General features: G+C 39.9%; 1 protein-coding gene and 1 pseudogene across 3 annotated transcripts in view; one reads left to right on the forward strand and one right to left on the reverse strand.

The window, feature by feature from the left end:
- LOC128931496 (uncharacterized) overlaps nt 1-7,271 on the reverse strand; it is a 44,739-nt gene extending 37,468 nt beyond the window's left edge. Inside the window, exons 1-2 of one of the 2 annotated variants that reach the window (XR_013533049.1) lie at nt 7,119-7,271; nt 6,667-6,837 (exon numbers count right to left, since the gene is read on the reverse strand). Coding sequence is in view for 1 of the 2 variants with exons in the window: in XM_078367001.1 (XP_078223127.1) it covers nt 6,891-7,226 (336 nt within the window). In the remaining variant the exon portion in view is untranslated. Of the gene's footprint in view, nt 1-6,666 lie in introns of both variants that reach the window. The other variant, XM_078367001.1, reaches the window with a different exon arrangement.
- Nucleotides 6,934-27,307, forward strand: part of LOC100401338 (small ribosomal subunit protein eS7-like) — a 73,770-nt pseudogene continuing 53,396 nt past the window's right edge. The window contains exon 1 of the transcript XR_013533048.1: nt 6,934-7,114. The product of XR_013533048.1 is annotated as a small ribosomal subunit protein eS7-like (transcript). The remainder of the gene's footprint in view (nt 7,115-27,307) is intronic.

Raw genomic sequence — 27,307 nt, forward strand, 5'->3', positions numbered from 1 at the left:
CATGAGTGAAGGAAAAATAAAATCCTTTGAGAAAAAGCAAGTACTTAGAGATTTTGTCACCACCAGGCCTGCTTTACAAGAGTGCTTGAAAGAGGCACTACACATAGAAAGGAACAACCAGTACCAGCCACTCCAAAAACATACCAAATGGTAAAGAGCATCAACAAAATGAATCTACATCAACTAATGGGCAAAACAGCCAGCTAGCATCAAAATGGCAGTATCAAATTCACACATAACAATATTAACCCTAAATGTAAATGGGCTAAATGCACCAATCAAAAGACACAGACTGGCAAATTGGATAAGAAGCCAAAACCCATCGGTGTGCTGTATCCAGGAAACCCATCTCACATGCAAGGATACACAAAGGCTCAAAATAAAGGGATGGAGGAAGATTTACCAAACAAATGGAGAGCAAAAAAAAGCAGGAGTTGCAATCCTCGTCTCTGATAAAATAGACTTTAAAGCAACAAAGATCAAAAGAGACAAAGAAGGACATTATATAATGGAAAAAGGATCGATACAACAAGAAGAGCTAATGATCCTAAATATATACAGACTCAATACAGGAGCACCCAGATACATAAGGCAAGTTCTTAATGACTTTCAAAGAGACTTAGACTCCCACACAATAATAGTGGGAGACTTTAACACTCCACTGTCAGTATCAGACAGATCAACCAGACAGAAAATTAACAAGGACATCCAGGACTTGAACTCAGACCTGGAACAAGCAAACCTGATAGACATTTACAGAACTCTCCACCCAAAATCCACTGAATATACATTCTTCTCAGCACCACATCACACCTACTCTAAAATTGACCACATAATTGGAAGTAAATCACTCCACAGCAAATGCAAAAGAACAGAAATTATAACAAACAGTCTCTCAGACCACAGTGCAATCAAGTTAGAACTCAGAATTCAGAAACAAACTCAGAACCACACAGCTTCATGGAAACTGAACAACTGGCTCTTGAATGTTAACTGGATAAACAATGAAATGAAGACAGAAATAAAGACGTTCTTCTAAACCAACGAAAACGAAGACACAACATACCAGAATCTCTGGGACACATTTAAAGCAGTCTCCAGAGGAAAATATATAGCAATAAGTGCCCACATGAGAAGAGTGGAGAGATCCAAAATTGACACCCTATCATCAAAATTGAAAGAGCTAGAGGAGCAAGATCAAAAAAAAAAACTCAAAACCTAGCAGAAGACAAGACATAACTAAGATCAGAGCAGAACTGAAGGAGATAGAGACACAAAAAACCCTTCAAACAATCAATAAATCCAGGAGCTGGTTTTTCAAAAAGATCAACAAAATAGACCACTAGCCAGATCAATTAAAAAAAAAAAAAGAGAGAATAACCACATAGATGCAATAAAAAACGATAAAGGGGAAATCACCACAGATTCCACAGAAATTCAAACCATAGAGAATATTACAAATGACTCTATGCACATAAACTAGTAAACCTGGAAGAAATGGATAAATTCCTGGACACTTGCATCCTCCCAAGCATAAACCAGGAAGAAGTTGAAACCATGAATAGACCAATAACAAGATCTGAAGTTGAGGCAGCAATTAAGAGCCTGCCACACAAAAGAAGCCCAGGTCCAGATGGGTTCATAGCAAAATTCTACTAGACACAAAAAGAGGAACTGTTACCATACCTTCTGAAACTATTCCAAATAACCAAAAAGAGGAAATCCTTCCCAAATCATTTTATGAGACCAACATCACCCTGATATCAAAACCCGGCAGAGACTCAACAAGAAAAGAAAACTTCAGGCCAATATCCATGATGAACATAGACGCCAAAATCTTCAATAAAATACTGGCAAGCCGATTGCAACAGCACATCAAAAAGCTTATCCACCATGATCAAGTAGGATTCATCCCAGGGATGCAAGGCTGGTACAACATACGCAAGTCTATAAACGTAATTCACCACATAAACAGAACCAAAAACAAAAACCACATGATTATCTCAATTGATGCAGAGAAGGCCTTTGACAAAATTCAACAGCCCTTTATGCTAAAAACCCTCAATAAACTCGGTATTGATGGAATGTATCTCAAAATAATAAAAGCTATTTAAGACAAACCAACAGCCAATATCATACTGAATGGGCAAAAACTGGAAGCATTCCCTTAGAAATCTGGCACTAGACAAGGATGCCCTCTCTCACCACTCCTATTCAATATAGTACTGGAAGTTTTAGCCGGAGCAATCAGGCAAGGAAAAGAAATAAAGGGTATTCAAATAGGAAAGGAGGAAGCCAAATTGTCTCTATTTGCAGATGACATGATAGTATATCTAGAAGACCCCATCATCTCAGTCGAAAAACTCCTGAAACTGATAAGCAACTTCAGCAAAGTGTCAGGATACAAAACCAATGTGTAAAAATAACAAGCATTCCTATACACCAGTAACAGACTTAAAGAGAGTGAAATCAAGAACGAATTGCCATTCACAATTGCTACAAAGAGAATAAAATACCTAGGAATACAACTAACAGGAATGTAAAGGACCTCTTCAAGGAGAACTACAAACCACTGCTCAACAAAATAAGAGAGGACACAAACAGATGGAGAAACATTCCATGTTCATGGTTAGGAAGAATCAATATCGTGAAAACGGTCATACTGCCCAAAGTAATTTACAGATTCAACGCTATCCATCAAGCTACCAATGACCTTCTTCACAGAACTGAAAAAAAACCACCTTAAACTTCATATGGAACCAAAAGAGAGCCCGCATAGCCAAGTCAATTCTAAGTAAAAAGAACACAGTGGAGGCATCACACTACCAGACTTCAAACTATACTACAAGGCTACAGTAATCAAAAGAGGATGGTACTGTTACCAAAACAGAGACATAGACCAATGGAACAGAACAGAGGCCTCAGAGGCAACACAACATATCTACAACCATACAATCTTTGATAAACCTGACAAAAACAAGCAATGGGGAAAGGATTCCCTGTTTAATAAATGGTGTTGGGAAAACTGTCTAGCTATGTGCAGAAAGCAGAAACTGGACCCCTTCCTGACACCTTACACTGAAATTAACTACAGATGGATTAAAGACTTAAACATAAGACCTGGCACCATAAAAACCCTAGAAGAAAATCTAGGCAAAACCATTCAGGACATAGGCTTGGCAAAGACTTCATGAACAAAACACCAAAAGCATTGGCAACAAAACCCAAAATGAACAAATGGGACCTAATGAAACTCCACAGCTTCTGCAAGGCAAAAGAAACAGTCACTAGAGTGAATTGGCAACCAACAGAATGGGAAAAATTTTTTGCAGTTTACCCATCTGACAAAGGGCTGATATCCAGAATTTACAAAGAACTCAAACAGATTTACAGGAAAAAAACAAACAAGCCCATTCAAAAATGGGCAAAGGATATGAACAGACACTTTACGAAAGAAGACATATATGAGGCCAACAATCATATGAAAAAATGCTCATCGTCACTGGTCATTAGAGAGATGCAAATCAAAACCACATTGAGATACCATCGCACGCCAGTTAGAATGGCGATCATTAAAAAATCTGGAGACAACAGATGCTGGAGAGGATGTGGAGAAAAAGGAACACTTTTACACTGTTGGTGGGAGTGTAAATTAGTTCAACCATTGTGGAAGACAGTGTGGCGATCCCTCAAGGCCTTAGAAATAGAAATTCCATTTGACCCAGCAATCCCATTACTGGGTATATATCCAAAGGAGTATAAATCGTTCTACTATAAGGACACATGCACACGAATGTTCATTGCAGCACTGTTTACAATAGCCAAGACCTGGAACCAACCCAAATGCCCATTGATGATAGACTGGATTGGGAAAATGTGGCATATATCCACCATGGAATATTATGCAGCGATCAGAAATGATGAGTTCGTGTCGTTTGTAGGGACATGGATGAATCTGGAGAACATAATTCTCAGCAAACTGACACAAGAACAGAAAATGAAATACCGCATATTCTCACTCATAGGTGGATGAAGAAAAATGAGAACACGTGGACACAGGGAGGGGAGTACTAAACACTGGGGTCTATTGGGGGGAAAAGGGGAGGGCCAGCAGTGGGGGGGAGCTGGGGAGGTATAGCCTGGGGAGAAATGCCAAATGTGGGTGAAGGGGAGAAAGGAAGCAAAACACACTGCCATGTGTGTACCTATGCAACTGTCTTGCATGTTCTGCACATGTACCCCCAAACCTAAAATGCAATAAAAAATTTAAAAAAAAGTGTTTTAAATAAAAAAAAATCAGTAGCCACCAAATTATTTTAAGCAGGGGAGTGATATGATCCTATTTGCTTTTAGTAACTATCACTGCAGCAGCAGTGTGAAAGCTGTTTTTTAGTAGGAATAGGCTGAAGTCTGAGAGATTAGTTAGGTGGCATTTTCAATAAGCCTGGTGAGAGGGGCTGGGATGAAGACATAGTTCAGAAACAAGGAGACAGAGTTGAAATATACTTAGGAGACACAAAACTGATAGAATTGGGTGGTGTATGAACAGATGTGAAGGGGAAGAAGGAAAACAATTGAAGGTGACTCTCAGTTTCCAGGTTGAATAGCTCAGTAGAGCTATTAAGCAAGATCAAAAATACAGTCACGTGTCACTTAACAACAGAGATACTTTCTAAGAAATGAGTCATTAGCCGATTTCCTTGTGCAAACATCATAGAACGCACTTACACAAACTTAGGTGGTTTAGCCTACTACACACCTAAGCTATATGGTATTATCTATTGCTCCTAGGCTACAAACCTGTACAGTATGTTATGCACTCAGGTATGTAGGCAATTCTAACATAATGGTATTTGTGTATGTAAATGTTATAAACATAGAACAGGTACAGTAAAAATGTGGTAATATAATCTTATGAGCCCTGTCATATATGTGGCCTGTCATTGGCCAAATCATCATTAGACAGTACATGACTGTGTATGAGGAGGAATCTGTTAGGAAAGACAATTAATTCAGTTCTGGACATGACATGTTCTATGAGGCAATCTAACTCAGGAGAGAGAACTTTGGAAGTGGGTTTGGCTGTAATCAGAGGAAAGGTGTCCATGGATGTGAATGAGTGTGTCAAGTTAAAAGAGGACTACAGTGAGAACCTTAAGGAACACAGCATGTAAGGGACTGGTACAGACGAGAGCCCCAGGAGGAGACTATCTATATGTCTATATCTTTGAGTCATATGTCATATGTTCATATGTCTACATCCACACTCTCCTTTCCTGAAGACAAAGAGGGTATTCCCCTAATCCAAGGCTCACATCCCTACTACCAAATTGGATTACATCCTTTTGTGCCCCTTCAAGCCTTACTCCACCAATAGCCCCTCCTCTGTCATATCTTCTACCTCTTCTTTCCATTACCTTAACATACATGTGAAAGTTTTCCCTATATTAAAGAAATACAGGGAAATATCCAGGTGCCTTCCTGGATCATGTTGCTTCTAGCTTTCACTCCATCTTATTCCCTTTCTAAATTTTTGAAGGAACTGTCTAACCTCATTCTCCCTACTTCCCTATCTCTCACTCACTTGTCCTAAAGCAACTGGGCTTCTGCCTCTGCTCTTCGCTCAAACTGCTCACAGTACAATCATCAGTCATCTTCCTATTGTAGAGTCCAATGAACACCTTTTAGTTCTTGCTCAAGGTGTTGACTAGACTAGATGTGAACTTACTGGGGACATGCTCAACTTACTGGGGATATGAGAAATTCTTGTAAATTTCTTCTTTTGGCTTGTCGGACACCATAGTTCACATTTGGTGACTCATCTCTCTACTCTCTTCTTAAACTATGTTATGGCTTTGGTCCTCCTCTTTTCTCACTTTCTATACATATCCTGGGCAATCTTATCCATTTCTACTCTTTTTAACAGTCTTGACTCTCTGAGTGCTAGAGCAATGTATTCATACCCACTAGACATTTTTCTGACTTAAAACCTTTTGGAAACAAGGTGGAAAAATAAATACAGAAACAGATTGGCCATTTTCAACAAGCAACAAAATTCAACAAGTCCCAAACTCTATTCTTCTCCCCTACATTCCCTCCCACCATTTTGCTCCTCTATGTTCTCTTTGTAGTTCAATGCTACCTATGAAAAAATTCTAAGACTCATCCTATACATTACCTTGTCCAGCATCTGACATGTTCAACCAGTTACCAACTCCTGAGAATGAGGTTTAGAAAGTCTCCTCATCTGCACCATCATTGTTGTATTGCAGGCCCATTGATCTTTTACCATTCTAAATGGATGTCACCCTCTCAATCTATCTTCCGTAACCAGATGAAACTTACCAGAAGGTAAATCGGATCTTGCTATTTCTCTATTTATAAATCTTAGTTGCCCCCCAGGTTCTCTGGGATGAGAAAACATCTGTATATAGGACCCTTCATTTGCTGTCTTCTGGCCACTTTCCTGGCCTTATCTCCAGCCTCTACGCACTGCAGCCCTGTGCTCAAGCCACTCTGAGGTTCGTGGAAATCCCTAAACATACCATGCTCTTTCCTCTGCATGGAGTTCTTATTACCCTTTCCTGTGCCAGGCCAGGACTAATTCTTACAAAGTTTGTAAGCCAAGCATCCATCTTGAATGCTACAGGAACATTCGCAACCTACCTGTAAAAAGTTGAAATGCTTTTTACACTCTAGGACAACTGTCTATATCCCTTGGATATAAAGGGATAACGCCAAGCTCGTGTTCAGTGCTGAATCCCTGACATTGTTTACTCTGGGATTTTGCAACAAAGACATGTTCGATAAATGTGTGCTGAACTGCAGGTCATTTCTCTGCATGAGAAAAAAATGTTAGGGTCTATTGGAGTTGGACCTCGGTACATTCATCAAACCCAGCACGTGAAGCGCCAGCCCTGACCCCTAGGTGGCGCACGTGCGGCTGCCGCCGGGACACCAGCCTTTCGCGGGGACGGGCCTCTCGCGGGGGCGGAGGTTTGTGTCCCCGGAGCCGGTTCTGGACGACCTCGAAGCTCCGCGTCCTGAGGGGCGGGCTTGGCGGGCACAACCCTCGAGGGGCTGAACCCGCGGGGGCGGAGACGAAGGTCCCAAGGTACCTGATAAGAACCCCCAGTCCGGGTCAGTTCCTCTAGGACCGTTGGGCCATTAGCAATGCAGCTGTACATGATCGTCAGAGCGTGCGGACCAGTGAAGGAAAGGCTCATCTAGACCTAACCGCCCGCGACAACCTCGGGGCGGGGCTTCGGGACAGGGTGGTGCGTGCGCAGGCGCGAAGAGGGACTGATTGGCAGGGAGAGAGGCGGGGCCGTCTCCAGCCCCGAGAAGTGCATTTGACGGGACGGGGGCGGGGCCTCTGGAGAAACCTGCTTTGGGTGACAGTCTTCTTAAAATCGTTTGTCGAGCGCCAGTGTACTTCATAGTGTTTACCGCCTTATGATTCATTCATAATCCAGAGCATGTGAAATGTAGACCTTGATTTTAAGTAAAATAGTCATTAATCCAAGCATTTATTGAACGCCGGCTGTGCGGTAAATGCCTTAGATTCCTGTGTATGCAAATAGGTCGGCTCTGACCCTGACGTTGAGGAGTTCATATTTTAGTAGCGGTTACAAAGGCACATGCGGACAAACGCCAGTCTCAAGTGATGCGTGTGTGCTATCAGGTAAAGATGAGCAAAGTTGCAGAAGCTGGGTTGGAGAGCTAGCAAAGCTTTCAAAGTCCCTGACTTACAGGATGGCTTGGCATTCTCTAAGTGGGGAGAAAAGAAAGGCGAATCTAGGCAGAGGGAATAGCTTCTGTAAAGGCTTGAAAGAAGGCAGGTGGGTTTGGGGGATGAGTGTGGCATCAGCATGGCAGAGAAAAGGTGTATGGGAGAGTGGGTAGGAGGGCAGAGTGGAAGGAGTGGTAGCATGACTTTTGTTGTCTTAGACCTTGGGTGCCTTGACGAGAATTTTTTAAAAGTGTGTTCTTAAATATTTTCATCACCAAGGTATTATGGTAGAGTGGAAAGAGTTTGCTTTTGACGTTAGACAAACTTAGATTCAAATGAGGGCATTGCCGGGTACTCTATGCGTTTATATAACTTTTTTTTTTTTGACGTCTGAGCTTTTTATTGGCCTCCTGCTCCCCAAAGATCCCATGCTTCTGCTGGCTTAATGTCTTAGACATTAACGCTTTGGTGTCATTCGTCTCAGATACCACTTTGCCATACACTATCCGGCAGGTCTTTTGGATGGTTTGCATGGAGTTGCACTACCCAGGGCATCACCAAGATCGAAGTCCTCACCATCTTCCAGCAGGTGGCGGTAGGTGGCGATCTCAGCCTCCAGCTTGACTTTGATCTTCAGCAGGGCCTCATACTCCTGGGCCTGGCGCTGTCCCTCTGCCCGTGTCTGTACCAACTCTGACTCCAGGTGCAGCAGGAGTCAGGCTGTTCTCCAAGTTGGCTTTCAGATTACTCATGGAGTCCAGGTTGCTCTCTAAGGACTGGATTCATAGCAGCAGCTCTAAGCTCGGCGGACTGCGTGGTGAGCACTGTGGTGCTCTCCTCAATCTGCTGAGACCAGTACTTGTCCAGTTCCTCTTGGTTATTCTGAGCCAGTTTGTCATATTGGGCCTGGGTGTCTGCCATGATCTTGGCGAGGTTCTGAGATTTGGGGGCATCTACCTCCATGGTCAACCCAGAGCTGGCAATCTGGGCTTGTAGGTCTTTTTTTCCTCTTCGTGGTGAGCAGGTCCTCCTTGAGAGCCTCGATCTCTGTCTCCAGCTGCAGCTGAGTGACATTGGTGTCATCAGTGACCTTGCAGAGCCCATGGATGTCACTTTCCACCAACTAACGCATGGCCAGCTCTGTCTCATCCTTGACTCTAAAGTCATCAGCAGCAAGTCGGGCATTGTCAATCTGCAGAACGATGCGGGCATTGTCCACAGTATTTGCGAAGATCTGAGCCCTCAGGTCCTTGATGGTCTTGAAGTAATGGCTCCAGTCTCTGACGTGGGGTTCTTTCTTCTTCATGTGCTCCTGGATTTTGCTCTCCAGCTTCTGGTTCTTGGTCTCCAGGCTCCTTACTCTGTCCAGATAGGAGGCCAGGAGGTCATTCAGGCTTTGCATGGTCTCCTTCTCGTTCTGGATGCCTCCCATTCCTGCCAGACCCCCGGCTATCCTTGTGGCTAGGACCCTGGACCCCATTCCGCCTCAGAAGCTGGTGGAGTGGGACATGGAGATGTGGGAACCAGAGCCCCTGGCGCCTATATAGACACTGGTTACGTTGCTGACCAGCTGGGCGCCGTAGCTGGGCTCCTGGATGGAGCCCAGGGACCGGTAGTTGGTGGAGAAGGTGGAGCCAGTGGTGAAGCTCATGCTGTCAGGGGAGGAGAGTGAGGGGATAGGACTCAGGCTTTGCCGACAATGGCGTTTATGTAACTTAATTTTCTGAGAGTCAGTTTTCTAATTTATAAAATGAGGATAACTGTCAAGTTTAAATGAAGTAATTATGCAAAAATATTAGCATACAGTAGTTATGCAATTGCAATCATTTGTAATAAGTACACTTATTACTTTCTTGCTACCAATGGTGGAACCTTTGTTTTTGTTTTTTGAGACAGAGTCTCACTCTCTTGCCCAGACTGAAGTGCAGTGGCATGATCCCAGCTCACTGCAATCTTCACCTTCTAGAGTCAAGTAATCCTTCCAACTTAGCCTCCTGAGTAGCTGGGACCACAGGTGTGTGCTACCTGTCTAATTTTTGTATTTTTAATAGAAATGGGGTTTCTCCATGTTGGCCAGACTGGTCTTGAACTCCTGACCTCAAGTGATCCACCCTTCTTGGTCTTCCAAAGTGCTGATATTTCAGGTGTGAGTCACTGCACCTTCAACCCAATGGTGTAACCTTAAAGAAAGACAATCAATATCCTTCTGGGTGCCTGTCCGGGAGTGAAGGCAGATAGTCAATTCCATTTCCTTTAACACAGTGTAATCAAATTGGATTTGACAAGGAAGGAGCAAAACTGGATGGTGCTATAGCTCCTGAGAAAAATGCCCTGTTGAATCATGTATCCTATATACAGGAAATCTCGAATCAGTGCATCTCATCAGCTTGATAAGTGTGTCTGTTTTACAGGCAGGGTGACTGATTAAAAGCACTGGTCACATTACTTGGGAAGGGGGAAGGGGAAATTTGTTAACTCTGGGGTAATGCTTTTGTATAGTCTTGGTTACGGTAAAAACAAGCTGAATAAACCTCACCACAATGTAGTGCGTTTAGCAAACAGTGGAGCTGAAAGTGACTGGGCAAAGAGATTGTAAGTTGTAGTAATGACACCAAGCATTTGATAATTGGAGAGGTGTCTTTGGAACCTCCCCATCTTGCTCTCCCCTTGTCATATTTTAAAGTCATCCTGTGAAGCAGGTGTGTTGGGTGCACATTGCATAGTCCATATATTCAGGCCTACAGCAATGCAAAACTTAATTTATAACAGAAATCTATCTTTTTTGAGCCTCTTCTCCCTGGTGAGCTTTCAGTACAGCAGTCATTCTAAGCCTTTAAGCCTCCCCTCCAATTGCATACTGTCCCTTGTGCTTTCCTTCCTGAATGTCTCCTGTATGCTGTATTCTCCCTGATAGCCAAGGCTTACTCCAGTCAATGCCAGGTTTCTTCAGTTAACTCAGGATTTCTTCCTTTCCTTCTTTCTCCATGGGGTAGCATCTCTGAGTGTGGGAAACTTGGTGGAGGGAAAGATCTTCCGAATCGTGACCTTTGTCCCTCTAAGGTGGCATCTGCAGCTACTGTTTGTTTTCTGTCTGTCTCTGATCATCAGTCACATACTCCACCTGGAACCCCAAGGCTCCAGTTCTCTCTCAGCCACTTTTGTGGTCCTCTTGGGGGTGAAGAAAAATTCTCACTGCTCCCACATCCATTCCGAGGCTGCAAGAGGCTCCAGAGGCTGCATAACACCATGCCCTCCTGTCGCTTTCTCCTGTCATGCTGTGTCACTGATGTGGGGAGTGGCTTTTAGACCTTACCTATTTGGGAATCAAGCCCTTGAATCTCCAATTTACCGGGAGTCTTCTCGTCGCTATACTCCATCACCCCTCACCTCCTAGAGAGGACTCTAGCTAGTTGGAGTGCTTCTTGGGAAGTCAAGTCAATTCTGTCCTTCTCTGACCTGTCATGTGGACATTTCAGCAAGTCTAGGGAACCTCTGACCACCCTAGGTATTCTTCCAATTTATGCCGTGAACATTGGTTGTCTGAAACCTTTTTTTGCCTCATATACTCTGTTTTCAGAGAGTTCCCAAAATTGATTTTGAAGCTTTTGAGAATGAGAAGCTTTTGTCTTACCCTCTTCTTCCTCTATCTCTCCTTCCTCCTCTTCCATTTATTTTGTTCTCCATTTTTGTGCCAAAGAGAATAATTGAGAATGAAAACCATAGCAGGTAATATAAAACATCACAGACATTCCACCTTTCCCTTGAGAGTTTGACAAAATCTTGTGGGTGAGAAACTAGGATCCTGGGAAGGCAAAATGGGACATTTCACTGTTGTTAATTTTTTTCACAACATGCTTTTAGACTCACCACTACTTTCATTGACTGGTGAATACTACTATCATTGCTTTTTATTTTGTAGATTTATTTATTTCTAAGACAGAGTCTTAGTTGCCCAGGCTGGAGTGCAGTAGTGTGATCTTGGCTCACTGCAACCTCTGCCAAGGCAGGGTTAATGCGATTCTCCTGCCTCAGTCTCCTGAGTAGCTGGGATTACAAGTGTGGGCCACCACACCTGGATAATTTTCTGTTTTTAGTAGAGATTGGGTTTTACCATGTTGGCCAGGCTGGTCTTGAACTCCTGACCTTAAGTGATCCACCTGCCTCCGCCTCCCAAAGTGCTGGGATTACTTGTGTGAACCACTGTGCCTGGATTATCATTGCTTTTTAGAGGTTAACTTTCCAGTAGGAAGAGCCACTAATTTTTTAGTCATTTGACTTCTTAGACCACTAGAAAGTTTGTAAGTGTTTTATTAGCTGGAGACTTTCAAGCACTCACTAATTCAAGATGCATCTTATTAAGTATTGAAGTTCTCTCATAAAGAGTTGTTCTTTTACTTGTTGTTCTTCAAAATGGAAATTCTTATAATTTTTTTTCTTTGAGTATGTGATCACTGTAAACATTCAGGCTGGGTGCGGTGGCTGAAGCTGGTAATCCCAGCACTTTGGGAGGCCCAGGTGGGAGAATCACCTGAGCCCAGGAGTTCAAGACCAGCCTGGGAAATATGGTGAAACCCCATCTCTACAAAAATACAAAAATTAGCTGGATGCGGTGGTGCACAACCTGTGGTCCCAGCTACTTGGGAGGCTGAATTGGGAGAATTACTTGAGTCTGAGAAGTCAAGGCTGCAGTGAGTCATGATCGAACCACTGCATTCCAGCCTAGGCAATAGAGTAAGACCTTGTCTCAAAAAAGAAAAAGAAAACTCAAGCAATACTAGAGTAAATTCTGTCTATTTTTACCATAAAAGAACCACTGTAATCTTACTTATATTTGTCTTTTCATTTTTGTGCATTTCATATACATTTTTTCTCAAAATTCTTTTTTTTTTTTTTGAGATAGGGTCTTACTCTGTTTTCCAGGCTAGAGTGCAGTGGTGGGATCATAGCTTACTGTAGCCTTCAACTATTGGTCTCAAGTGATCTTCCTCCCTTTGCCTCCTGAGTATCTGGGAGTGTAGACATGCAACCACGCTCTGCTAAGTTTATTCTTTTGATTTTTAGGCAGGGTTTCATTGATCACCTAGGATGGAGTACAGTGGCACAATCTTGGCTCACTGTAGCCTCATCTTCTCAGAATCAAGTGATCCTCCTACCTCAGTCTCCTGAGCAGCTGGGACTACAGGCACATGCGACCATGCCTGGCTAATTTTTGTAGAGACTGGGTTTCACCGTGTGGCCCTGGCTGGTCTTGAACTCTTGCAGTGAAGTGATTCACCTGCCTTGGCCTCCCAAAGTGCTGGGATTACAGGCATGAGTCACCATGCCCAGCCTGTTCTTTTTTTCCTTTTTTTTTTTTTTTTTGAGATGGAGTCTCCCTCTTGTTGCCCAGGATGATGTGCAGTAGCACGATCTCGGCTCACTGCAACCTCAACCACCCAGGTTCAAGTGATTCTCCTGCCTCAGTCTCTCAAGAAGCTGGGATTACAGGTGTGTGCCCCGTGCCTGGCTAATTTTTGTCTTTTTAGTAGAGATGGGGTTTTACCATGTTGGCTAGGCTGGTGTTGAACTCCTGACCTTAGCTGATCTGCCCATCTTGGCCTCCCAAGTACTGGAATTACAGGCATGAGCCACTGTGCTTGGCCTGTTTTTAAAATTAACAATGTTTCTTTGACTCAGACACTCAGATGTCTCCTCTGAGTTTTGTCATTTGATTTTTCTTTTTCTTTTTGGTGTCTATTTTTTTGTAGAGATTTTTGTTGGACTGTAGTGTCATGCTAGGCAAGGCCTTTTCTATCCCCATCCCCAAATGTAAATATTGTCTTATTTTTTTCTGTTAATTTCATCTGTTTGTCTTAATGTTTAAATATTTAATCCACCTTTAATCTATTAATCTTGTTAATGAAATTTGTTTTTGTGCCCTTTGTGAGGTAGGACTTTGCATCTTCCCAAGTGGACAGCTGACTATTTCATAATGCTTACTGAATATCTTTTTCCCACTATTTTTTTTCTTTTTAAGGGATGGAGTTTCACTCTTTTGCCCAGGCTGGAGTGCAGTGGGGTTATCATCACTCACCGCAGCCTTGAACTCCTGGCCCCACCCTCCCGTCTCAGCCTTCCAAGTAGCTGAAATTACAGGCATGAACCACTGCACCTGGCTTCCACAGTAATTTGAAATGCCACTTTTACCATAGGTTAAAGTCCTATATATATTCATAATGCTTACTGGATATCTTTAGTAATTTGAAATGCCACTTTTACCATAGGTTAAAGTCCTATATTTATCCATAATGCTTTACTGGATACCATAGGTTAAAGTCCTATATATATTCATAATGCTTACTGGATATATACGGGACTATATATACACATATTTGTTTTTCATTGGACTTTAGGGTTGATTTCTCTGCTAATATTACAATGATTCAGTAATGGTAGCTTAAATGACTACATTTAACAATTTGGAGAGAATTAATATATTAACAATATTCAGTCACTGAGTCTTCTCATCTAGAAACATGAGTTGTCTTTCTGTTTATTCTACTGACTTCCTTTAAAAGCTCTATGAGTTTTTTCATAAAGGCTTGACAAATTTTTGTTAGTTTATTCTGGGATATTTTGGTTATTCTTGTTAATGGAATTTGTTCTCCACAATGTTTTCAAACTGGATAATTCTGGCATGTAGAAAATCTATTAGCTATGTTTAATTATTTGCATATAGTTTGTGCTCCATTATATTTTGATTTTTTTTAAAATTTTTTATTGGATTTTAGGTTTTGGGGTACATGAGCAGAGCATGCAAGACAGTTGCGTAGGTACGCACATGGCAGTGTGCTTTGCTTTGCTTCTCCCCTTCACCCCCATTTGGCATTTCTCCCCAGGCTATCCTTCCCCACCTCCCCCTCCCCCTGGCCCTCCCCTTTTCCCCCCAATAGACCCCAGTGTTTAGTACTCCCCTTTCTGTGTCCATGTGTTCTCATTTTTCATCACCCGCCTATGAGTGAGAATATGCGGTGTTTCATTTTCTGTTCTTGTGTCAGTTTGCTGAGGATGACGTTCTCCAGATTCATCCATGTCCCTACAAATGACACAAACTCATCATTTCTGATTGCTGCATAATATTCCATGGTGGATATGTGCCACATTTTCCCAATCCAGTCTATTATCAATGGGCATTTGGGTTGATTCCAGGTCTTGGCTATTGTAAACAGTGCTGCAATGAACATTCGTGTACATGTGTCCTTATAGTAGAACGATTTATAGTCTTTTGGATATATACCCAGTAATGGGATTGCTGGGTCAAATGGAATTTCTATTTCTAAGGCCTTGAGGAATCGCCACACTGTCTTCCACAATGGTTGAACTAATTTACACTCCCACCAACAGTGTAAAAGTGTTCCTTTTTCTCCACATCCTCTCCAGCATCTGTTGTCTCCAGATTTTTTAATGATCGCCATTCTAACTGGCGTGAGATGGTATCTCAGTGTGGTTTTGATTTGCATCTCTCTGATGACCAGTGACGATGAGTTTTTTCATATGATTGTTGGCCTCATATATGTCTTCTTTCGTAAAGTGTCTGTTCATATCCTTTGCCCACTTTTGAATGGGCTTGTTTGTTTTTTTCCTGTAAATCTGTTTGAGTTCTTTGTAAATTCTGGATATCAGCCCTTTGTCAGATGGGTAAACTGCAAAAATTTTTTCCCATTCTGTTGGTTGCCGATTCACTCTAGTGACTGTTTCTTTTGCTGTGCAGAAGCTGTGCAGTTTCATTAGGTCCCATTTGTCTATTTTGGCTTTTGTTGCCAATGCTTTTGGTGTTTATATTTTGATTTTTTAAGTCTGGGGTTCCCATAGAGCACAAAGAGTGCTGCTCAGTCTGAACACGACATAGGATACTGTTGCTAACTGTCATATTAGACTTTTCCACTATGCTTAGCAACCAGTGGAGGAAACCTCAGATAACAATATTTGTGAAAACTGGATAATGATTCAAGGTAGTGTAGTAAGAAGAATTGAAGGGACTTTGGCACCAGGCAGACCTGGATTTGAATCCTTACTTTGCATCTCTGAACTATAGTTTGTTCTTTAGGCTCATCTCTGTGCCTAATTTGTAAAATGAGCTAAGGCATAAAAAGCATAAAGTGTATAGTGACTTGTCCCTAGTAGGTGTCCATAATGGGGGTAGGCATAGCAGATGGCAGTTATGATCATGATGGTTTCATATTGTCTTGTAACCAAATCTATCCAATAAGATGCACATTAAAATTTTTTTCTTTTTTTTTTCTTTTGAGACTGAATCTTACTCTGTCACCCAGGGTGGAGTGCAGTGGCATGATCTTGGCTCACTGCAGCTATCCTCTCACCTCAGTCTCCCAAGTAGCTGGGATTATAGGCATACACCATCACACCATGCTAATTTTTGTATTTTTAGTAGAGACGGAGTTTCGCCATGTTGGCCAGGCTTGTTTCAAACTCCTGGCCTCAAGTGATGAGCCTGGCTCAGTCTTCCAAAATGCTGAAATTATAGCCATGCATCACCATGCCCGGCTAATTTTTTAATTTTTTTGTAGAGATGGGATTTCACCATGTTGCCCAGGCTGGTCTTGAACTCCTGGGCTGAAGCAGTCCTCCCGCCTCAGCCTCCCCAAGTGCTGGGATGTGAGCCACTGCACCCAGCCCAAGATGCATATTAAAGAAAGCCCAGCCTAGACTATGTGAGATGCCTCTTTATACATTTAGAGGACATATTTGAGTCATCATTTAAGGCACGTTACAGAAATTTTCTAAAATTCTTCCTTTTGAAAAATGTGTTATACGTCAGTCTCCCCTCGCTAACTTACGAATTTTCACAATTTCAATATATTACCAAATCTTTTTATCCTCAGTACCTCACACAGTTTTGGACACAAATTACATGGCTGCATTTCATAGTATGAAGTACAATAATTTATTTAATAATTCCCCTCCTATCTCCACTTTTTAAAAATAATACAAAAGAAATTGAATTCTAATTTTGTTCTAGGAAGTATAGCCAAATTTAAGAGAGCACGTACAAGTGGCGGACATCACTGAAGGCCATCAAATTGTGGGCATTGTACTATCCTGTAGTTGGTTTTAAATGTAGTTGGCATGTGAGAGCCAGCAGAGGGAGCACAGAGCACAGCTTTGAGGGAGAAAGCAGCCTACAGTTGTGCTCGGGAAGAATTGAAAGGCCACTCAGGGCTTTTACAGAGGAAGAAAATGAGAGTGGGAAGAAGGTCGTTTCTCATCTTCATCTTGTCTGCCTTGCTCTTTTGTAATTCATTTAGGCTCAGACCAGTTCATTTAGGCCATAATTCATTTAGGCCAGTTCTCATCTTTTGTCCCCTGCACTGCAGCTTTCCACAGCCCATCCCTGTTCTTTAGTTAATTGCACAAGAAGACCCACAAGTGCTACCATGTTCTTCATGTTGGTTTCTCTTTGGGCCAGCTCAGTGACTTAGCTCAGATGCAGTGGGCGAGTATTGGTGAGATTCCCAGAAAAACAATGAGGAACCCAGGAGCCTTGATCACACATCTGTACTGAATAAAACCATGTAGGGACCTGAAGGATGGGAGAAGGGACTGGCCTTAGCTCATCTCTGCACTAGGATTTAAAGAGGCAAATGAAGGCTGGCCAGGGAGTATTGTAGGGAGTGGAGTTTGTGGAGAGAGGAACGATACCACTTCCTGTTACATTGTCTCACATAAGCAGATCTGTGGTAGGCACAGAACCACATGTGACATGTCCCTGGCTAATGTAGGCTGGAGTTTCTCAACTTTTTCTCTGCAATACTAGAGTGTTAATAGGTATTACGTAAGAATAAGATTTATAATCAAATATGTGTATGGATTGAAAAAATTAAACAGTTTACTGTGGAAGTTCTTAGATCCTTTCTTAGGCACATTAATATTGTTTGTGAATTTCTGATAGAAGGGTATATGCTATGTGGGCTTTCCCAACTTATGTGGACTGAATTTTATTTTATTTTAGAGACAAGGTCTCACTATCTTGTCCACACTGGACCTGAACTCCCATACTCAAGCAATTCTCCCCTCTTAGTTTTTTGAGTAGTTTGAACTATAGGTGCATGCCACCATGCCTGGCTTAATTTTTTAATAAATTGTATCTTATGAGATGAGTATTCTATGAATTATATTTTGGAAAGTGTTGAAACAAATTTGCCTAATGTTTAGGAAATTAGGTAGTTAAATCACGGAATATAGCCATAACACTTTAAAAAGGCCACTGTTTTCTAAGGTCTCCTGTGGCTTTTAATTCCCAGAGAAGTGTGGAGGTGTGAGTAGGGTGGTGAAGGGAGGCATATCAGAATCCTGAGTGGGGCTTTTTGAAATCTCTCAGTTATTTCTATAACATTCTCACTATCTCTTCACTATGTTTGAGGATCTTTTGAATAGTGAGCCACTGCTATTACCGGAAATGATTGCATCTCTGAGCTGTATTGGAGGAAAGAAAGCAGTTGTAAACCATTGTTATACAAGTCGAGTCAAAAATTCTCTACATGGCTGGGCACAGTGGTTCATGCCTATAATCCCAGTACTTTGGGCGGCTGAGGTGGGAGGATCGCTTGAGTCCAGGAGTTCAAGACCAGCCTGGGCAACTTAATGAGACCCCATCTCAACAACAACAACAAAATAATAAATAAAACCCAAAATTCTCTACATGTTGTTTGAGGATTTCTATTGTATTCTCCAGCTTCAGTGTCTTCCTTACTTTAACCTTCTCTTCTCCACATTAACCACTCATAAGATACTCATCTCATCAAATACAATCTGTTAACCACTATCATAGCCAATTTAGTTTACTCACTTACCTGAGATTATATTATGCTAGTTACAGACTGGACGCTTCTGGTTATACAGTCTTTCCCGTGCTCTCCTAATTCTTTCTCCGTCTTTCAACATTTAACTTAAGTCTTACTTCCTTCTGAGGCCCCTGGTAATCTACGCCTATATCACTTAATTTTTACATTACTGGTTTTAGTCATTAATTGCATGCAGCCAATTCTTTGTTACCAATTTATTTGATTTCAAAAGTTTATAAAGTTGATTGGTTTGGAATGTAGAGCACCTTTCTCTGCAGAAATATTGTAGCTAAGTCAAGGCACATTTGTAATAAAAATAGTAGAAAGCAATCTCTAGACATTAAACAAATCAGAACTCTAGTAATTAAACAAAACAGGGAATCAACAAGACTGAATTAGCTTATTCTCATTTATCTTGGGATGCTGGTTTTTAAGGAAGAGTAGGTTTAATTAAAAGAGGATGAAGAGGTATTAGAAATTCATGGATATTCTGAATGGGCCTTATGGGGCAATTTCACAGAAGACATGGGCTCTTTTTACCTTTTCATTATTTTGCAACCTCTAGCCCTCCATTTCCATGATGTTGGTATCTAGCTACTAGAGCTTTTGTACTTAGTTATGATTTGGATTATTTTTGGCTTTAAAAAGATGGTGGGAGAATGTCAGCAAAAATAGCGGAGTAAGGACCTCACAGAATTTTCCCTTCCATAAGAGCAATGAAAACACTGGCAAAAATATTCAGAATTAACATTTTTAGAACTCTAGAAATTAACCAACAGCTTGTAGCAAACCAGGGATCATTTTTGTAAGAACGATGGCTGCATCTCAGTAAGAACAGCAAAGTCTGTGGCATTTTTAACTAACCCTACTCATACAATACTAGAGTGTTAATAGGTATTATGTAAGAATACTAGAATACTTCCACTTTCCAGCTATGCAGTAGCCTTAAAAAATAACAATCTATATTTTTGGGGCAGCCACCAGAGTGGATCCATAACTCTTTCAAAGCCTCACTCTCCAAGAATTGTCATCCAACTTGTCTGATGGTTCCCTAGAAGACCCCACCGTTAAGGCTGACTCAGAGCTCACTCAGTGTTAAGCCCCTTTCTGCCCTGGCGGGGGGCATTGTGAAAATAATTGTAGGCAAGTGTTTTAACTTTGCCTACAAAGTTGCCTGAGGTGATGGACAATAGTTGGGGCTAAGAAAAAGTATAAAAGGAATAACTGGAGAATGAAATATGCATAGGGGCTTTGAAAAGCTTTGATATATTCCTTGTAATCTGAAGGTCATTTGCATGGAAGGGCTGTAAGTATGCTTAGAAAAGAACTGAGAAGATTCTAAGCTAAGCTCTCACTTCTAGTTTATCTTGAGATTCTGTACAAGCAGGAAGTGAAGGCTAAGGTGGAATTGTAAAATATTCTAGTTTTAAAGGCATGCTCTAGTACCCACACAAAGTTGCTCAGAGAACTCTGGGAGATGTATTGGTTCCAGGTATTTAAGGAAATCTCTGTTTAATCATTAATTTGTAAAAAGTTAGCCCAGTAAAGACAGGAACATGGCAATGAATACAGAATTTACTGAATTAGTTCAGAATAATCACTAAAACAAACAACAACAAATCCTGTAGATGATGGGAAAGGAATTTGATTGTAAGAGTTGTAACATTATATATATTTTTTAATTTTTAATTTTTTTGAGATGGAGTCTCACTCTGTTGCCTAGGCTGGAGTGCAATGGCACAATCTTGGCTCACTGCAACCTCCGTCTCCTGGGTACAAGCGATTCTCCTGCTTCAGCCTCCTGAGTAGCTAGGAGGCATTTATAGGCACCTGCCATTGTGCCCAGCTAATTTTTGTATTTTTTGTAGAGACGGAGTTTCACCGTGTTGGCCAGGCTGGTCTTGAACTCATGACCTTAGGTGATCTGCCCACCTCTGCCTCCCAAAGTGCTGGGATTATAGGTGTGAGCCACTGTGCCTGGCCAACATTATATTATTTTTAATGCCCAGTTTTCAACAAAAAATGAGTGTGCTTTACTAAGTTTTGAACTTACTTGGAATCCATTACTCTTTCTTATTTTCTGTTTTTCCCATTTTGTATGGGAATGTCTCTCCTATGCCTGTCTTACCATTGTATTTTGGAAGCACGTAACTTTTTTGGTTTTATAGGTTCATAGCTAGAGAAGAATTTTGCATCAGTGAGACTTGTCACTTGTCTCACCCATATCTGATTTAAATTTTTTTTTTTTTTTTTGGAGAGAGTCTCATTCTGTCACCCAGGCTGGAGTGCAGTGGCACAATCATGGCTTCTGCAGCCTTGACTTCTGGGTTCAGTCAATCCTCCTGTCTCAGCCTCCTGAGTAGCTGGGACTATAGGCATGTGCCACCATGCACAGCTAATTTTTGTATTTTTTTGTAGAAATGGGGTTTTGCCATGTTGCCCAGGCTGGTTCAAACTCCTGGGCTCAAGGTATCCTCCTGCCTCAGTCTCCCAAAGTGCTGAGATTATAGGCATAAGCCAGTACATCTGGCCTGATTTAAATATTTAAGTGAGACATTGGACCTTAGACTTTAGAGTCAATCTGGAATGAGTTAAGATTTTGGGGGCTGTTGAAATAGAATAAATATATTTAGCATGTGAGAACGACATGAATTTTGGGGGATCTGGAGTAAAATGTTATGGATTAAATATCTGTGTCCCCACAAAATTCATATGTTGAAACCCTTTCCCCCAATATTATTATTATATTATTATTATGGTATTTGGGGATAGGCCTTTGGGAGGTGAGCAGGTCATGAGCTTGGAGCCCTCATGCTGAGATCAACATGCTCTTATAAGAAGAGATGTAAGAGAATTTACCTCCTCCCTCTCCACTGTGTTAGGATACAATGAGTCTACAAACCAGGAAGAGGCCCTTGCCAGACATTGGAACTGCTGGTGCTTTGATCTTTGACTTCTCAACTCCCAGAACTGTAAGAAATACATGTTTGTTGTGTAAGCCACCTGGGCTATACTATTTTTGTTATTGCAGATGGAAATAAGAAAAAGTCCTTCAGGCTGAATTGAAAGAATCTTATACAGGAGCTCAAATCTATATGAAGAAATAAAGAACACCAGTAAGGTAATCATGTAGGTAAATGTTAAAGGCATATACATGTATTTGTTTTTTTTATTGCTCTTTTTTCTCATATCTGACTTAGAAGATAATTGCATGGGGCAATAACTATAGATCTGTATTGATGAGCACATAATGATAATAGCACAGAGGAGTTGAACTCTTTACAGCATTTAAGAAAATATACCATTGGGCCAGGTGTGGTGGCTCACGCCTATAATCCCAGAACTTTGGGAGGCTGAGGTGGGTGGATCATTTGAGGTCAGGAGTTTGAGACCAGCCTGGCCAACAAGGTGAAAGCCTGCCTCTACTAAAAATATAAAAATTAGCCAAACGTGGTGGTGGAGACCTGTAGTTCTAGCTACTTGGGAGGCTGAGGCAGGAGGATTGCTTGAACCCGGGAGGCAGAGGTTGCAGTGAGCTGAGATCACACCACTGCACTCCGTCTCAAAAAAAATTTATACACACACACACACACATACACACACATATATGTATACCATTGAAATTGGTATAAATTAGGACTAGATTGTTATAAACTAAGATGTTAATGGTAACTCCCAGGGCAGCCAGTAAGAAAATAACTCAAAAATCGATAATAAAAGAATTGACAAGGGAATTAAAATGGTACATGAGAAAATATTTATTTAACACAAAAGAAGGCAATGTTGGGGGACTTGAGGAACAAAAAAGACATGTAGACAGCAAAATGGCAGACTTATATCCTACCTTATCAGTAATTAAATTAAATATAAATGGATTATGCTCCCTGTTTAAAAGCAGAGATTGGTAGAATGATTAAAAAAAAGATCCAACTGTATGCCATCTACAAAAGACATATTTTAGATTTAAAGGCACAAGTAAATTGAAAGTAATGAATGGAAAAAGATATGCCATGCAAACAGTAACCAAAGAGATGGAGTAGTTTTACCAATATGAGACAAGTAGACTTAAGACAAAAAACTTCACTAGAGACAAAGAAAGACATTTTGTCATGCTTAAAAGATCAGTCCATTAGGAAGACAAATTTATAAACATATACACACCTAATAACAGAGTCCCACATTATACAAACTAAGAACTCAGAGTTGAATTAAAAAAATAGAAAATTTAAAAAATTGTAGTTGGACTTCACTTTCAGGAGGGGAAAGGACAATTAGGCAAAAAACAAGTAAGGAAATCGAAGACTTAACACTATGAAGCAATGATGCCTAATAGGTAACCATAGGACGCTCCAAAAGCAAAATGCATAGTATTCTCATGTACCTATAGAAAATCCTACCAGGTAGACCATATATTAGGCTATAAAAGAAACCTCAATAATTTAAAGGGATTGAAATTATTACAAAATATGTTATCCAACCACAATTCAATAACATTTGAAATCAATAACAGAAGGAATTTGAAGAAATTCAACATATGAAAATTAAACAACATACACCTAAATAACTGAGAAGTCAAAGAAAAAAATCACAAGAGAAATTCAATCACACTTTGAGATGAATAAAAATGAAAACACAACATGCCAAAATATAGGATGCAGCTAAATAGTACTTGGAGGGTATTTATAGAGATAGAAATTTCTAAATGCAAATTCTATCAATTTGACAGTCAGTCAATAACTCTTTAGATTTAGTAGAAAATCCTAAAGAATCCACTAAAAATCTGTTAGAACTAACAAATTATTTCAGCAAGATTGCAGGATACAAGATAACATACAAAGGTCAATACACAAAGATCAATTATAGTTTCAGACACTTGCAATGAACAATCCAAAATAAAATTAAGAAAACAATTCCATTTATGATGTTATCAAAAATAGTTAAAAAGACAGGAATAAATTTAACAAAAGAAGTACAAACCTTATAGTCTGAAAACTAGCAAATATGTTTGAAAGAAATTAAGGATCTAAATAGAAGAAATGCTATGTTTATGGATTGGAAGACTGAACATTGTTAACATGACAGTATGCTCCTAATTAATCTACAGATATGATATAATTTCTATTAGAATACCAGTTGACTTCTTTATAGTAACTATCAAGCTGATTCTAAAATATGTCTGGAAATATTAATAGCCAAAACAATCATGAAAAGGAAGAACAAAATACAATAGTTACACTTCTGAATTTCAAAACCTACTTCAAAGCAACGGTTATCAAGACAGCATGGTACTGACATAATGATAGACATGTAGATCAATGGAGTAGAACTGAGAGTACAGACATCAGTCCTACATTTGTAGCCCACTGAGTTTTGACCAGGGTGCCATGACCATCCAATGGGGAAAGAATAGTCCCTCCAACAAATGTTGCTGGGACACCTGGATAGTTATACACAAAAGAATGAAGTTTGACCTTTACTGTATAAAAATGTAACTCAAAATGGATGAAAGACCTAAATGTAATAGCTACAACTATAAGACTCATAGAAGAAAACACAGCCAATAGGTAAATCTTCATGAACTTGGATTTGGCAAAGCATTGTTAGATATGATGCCAAAGGCATAAGTAACAAAAGGAAAGATAGATAAATTGGACTTAATCAAAATTAAAAACATTTGTGCTTCAAAGGACACCAACAAGGAAGAGAAAGATAACCCACAGAATGGGAGAAAATATTTGCAAATCATATATCTAAAAAGGGACTTGTACCTAGAATATATAAAAAACTCTTACGACTCAGTAATAAAAGTCAAGTAACTCAGTTAAGAAATGGGACCTAAATAGCATCTCTCCAAAGAAGATATACAGTGTCCAATAAACACATTAAAAGATGCTCAGCATTATTTGTTATTTGTAAATCAAAATCTTTTTGAGATATCACTTCAAACCCAGTAGGATGGCTTGAATCGAAAAGCCAGTTAATAAATATCACTGAAGTTGTGGAGAAATCAGAACCTTTATACACTACTACTAGGAATATAAAATGGTGCAGCTGCTGATAGTTTCTCAGATGATTCAACATAGAGTTACCATGTGACCCTGGAGTTCCACCCAAGAGAAATGAAAACACAGAAAAACTTGTACATAAAATTTTAAATTTTTAGTTGACACATAATAATTGTACATATTTAGGGGGTACAGTGTGAGATTTCAATACATGTATACAATACATGTATATATGTGCAGTGATCAAATCAGGGTAATTAGCATATTCATCATCTCAAACATTTATTATTTTTTTGTGTTGGAAACATTCAAAATCCTCTCTTCTACCTATTTGAAAATATAAAATAAAATATTGTTAACTATAGTCACCCTACAGTGCTATAGGACACTAGAACTTATTCCTCCTATGTTGCCGTACTTGTGTATCCATTAATCACTCTCTCCTTATTCCAGTCTTCCCACTGTTTATAGCCTCATGTAATCACTATTATATTCCTTATTTCTATATCATTTTTAAAAAGATTCCATCTGACAACATTGTAGACGGAAAATAAAAAAGTAAAAAATTAAGACTCCATATGAGTGACAATGTGTGGTTTTTTTTTTTTTTTGCTTGGTGTATTTCACTTATGAACATAATCATGGGTATACTAATTTACATTCCCACCAACAGTGTGTAAGAACTCCCTTTTCTCTACATCCTCTCTGGCATTTGCTGTTTTTTGGTTTTATTGATAAGACATTCTAACTAGGCAGAGATGATATCTCATTGTGGTTTTGATTTGCATTTCCCTGATAAGTAATGTTGAGCATTTTTTCATATACTTCTTGACCATTTGTATGTCTTCTTTTGAGAAATGTTCATATCCTTTTAAAAATCATATTATTATTATTATTATGTTGAATTGTTTGAATTCCTTGTGTATTCTGCATATTAATCCTTTGTTGAATGAATAGTTTGCAAATATTTTCTCCCATTCTGCAGGTGGTCTATTCATCCTGTTAATGGTTTCTTTTGCTGTGCATAAGCTTTTTAGTTTGCTAGAATTTTATTTATCTATTTTTGCTTTTGTTGTCTGCACTTTTTGAGGTCTTATCCATAAAATCTTTGCCCAGATGAAAGTCCTGAAGCATTTACCCTGTTGTCTTCTGATAGTTTCTTAGTTTTGATCTTACACTAAAGTCTTTAATCCACTTTGAGTTGCATTTTGTATATGGTGAGAGAGAGGGGTCTAGTTTCATTCCTCTGCATCTGGATGTCTAGTTTTCTCAGCACTATTTGTTAAAGAGACTGTTCTTTCCCAATGTATGTTTTTAGTGCTTCTGTTGAAAATCAGTTGGCTGTAAATATTTGGATTTATTTCTGGGGTCTCTATTCTGTTCCATTGGTCTATGTGTCTGTTTTTATGCTAGTACCATGCCATTTTGATTATTATAGCTTTGTAGCATATCTTGAAGTCAGGTAGTGTGATGCCTCCAGCTTTGTTCTTTTTGGTCAGGAGTGCTTTGGCTATTCAGGGTCCTTGGTGGTTCCATATGAATTTTAAGATTGTGTGTTCTTGTATGTGAATCTTCATAGCAGCATTATTCACAGTAGCTGAAAGGTAGAAACAACCCAAATGTCTATCAGCTGACAAATGGAAAAATAAAATGTGGTGCATACTATAATGAAACATTATTAAACCATAAAAAGAAATAAAGTACAGATAAATGCTACAACTTGGTTAAACTTTGAAAATATGCTAAGTGAAAGATGCCAGTCAAAAAGTCTACATATTACATTATTCTATTTATAAGAAAGTCCAGAATAGGGAAATATATAAAGACAGAAGACAGAAGACAGAATAGTGATTGCTTTGGGCTGCAGGAGAGATAGCAGCCCAAAGGGAGGATTATAACTAAAAGACATTACCTTTTTCAGGTGATGAAACTGTTCTAAAATTGGTGATGGTTGGACGTATCTGTGAATTAAATCTGTGAACTAAAAATCATTGAGTTGTATACTCTAAATCAGTAAATTGTATGATATGTAAGATATAGCTCAGTAAGGATACATATTTTTTAAATCTACAATCTGATCTCTCTTAAATAGAAAAAGAAGAATAAGACAGGGTGTGGTGGCTCATGCCTGTAATCCCAGCACTTTGGGAGGCCAAGGTGTGTGGATCACTTGAGGTCAGGAGTTCGAGACCAGCCTGGCCAACATGGCGAAACTCCTTCTCTAATAAAAATACAAAAATTAGCTAGGTGTGGTGGTGCATGCCTGTAATCTCAGCTCCTTCTTGAACCCGGGAGGGAGGCAGAGGTTGTAGTGAGTTAAGATTGTGCCACTCCTCCAGCCTGGGTGACAAAGTAAGACTCGGTTTCCATAAAAAAGAGAGAAAGAAAGAAAGAAAGAGAAAGAACAAATGAAACATAAACAGAAAGAAAAAAATTAGAGTTGCTATAATGAAATAGAGAATAGAAAAACAGTAAAGAAAATCAACAAAACAAAATGCTGGTTCCTTGAAAAGACTGACAAAATTGAATGAAAAAGTAACTGATTAGAAGTTAAATAATAGTAATTATTATTATCTTTAGAGACATGGTCTTATTCTGTTGCTTAGGCTGGAGTGCAGTGGTGTGATCATAGTTCACTACAGCCTTGAATCCTGGGCTCAAACGATTCTCTCACCTTAGTCTCCTGAATAGCTGGAACTATAGGCATGTATCATCACACCTGGCTAATT

Source organism: Callithrix jacchus, chromosome 3 (assembly GCF_049354715.1).
Source record: "Callithrix jacchus isolate 240 chromosome 3, calJac240_pri, whole genome shotgun sequence".
NCBI classification, from domain to species: Eukaryota; Metazoa; Chordata; class Mammalia; order Primates; family Cebidae; genus Callithrix; species Callithrix jacchus.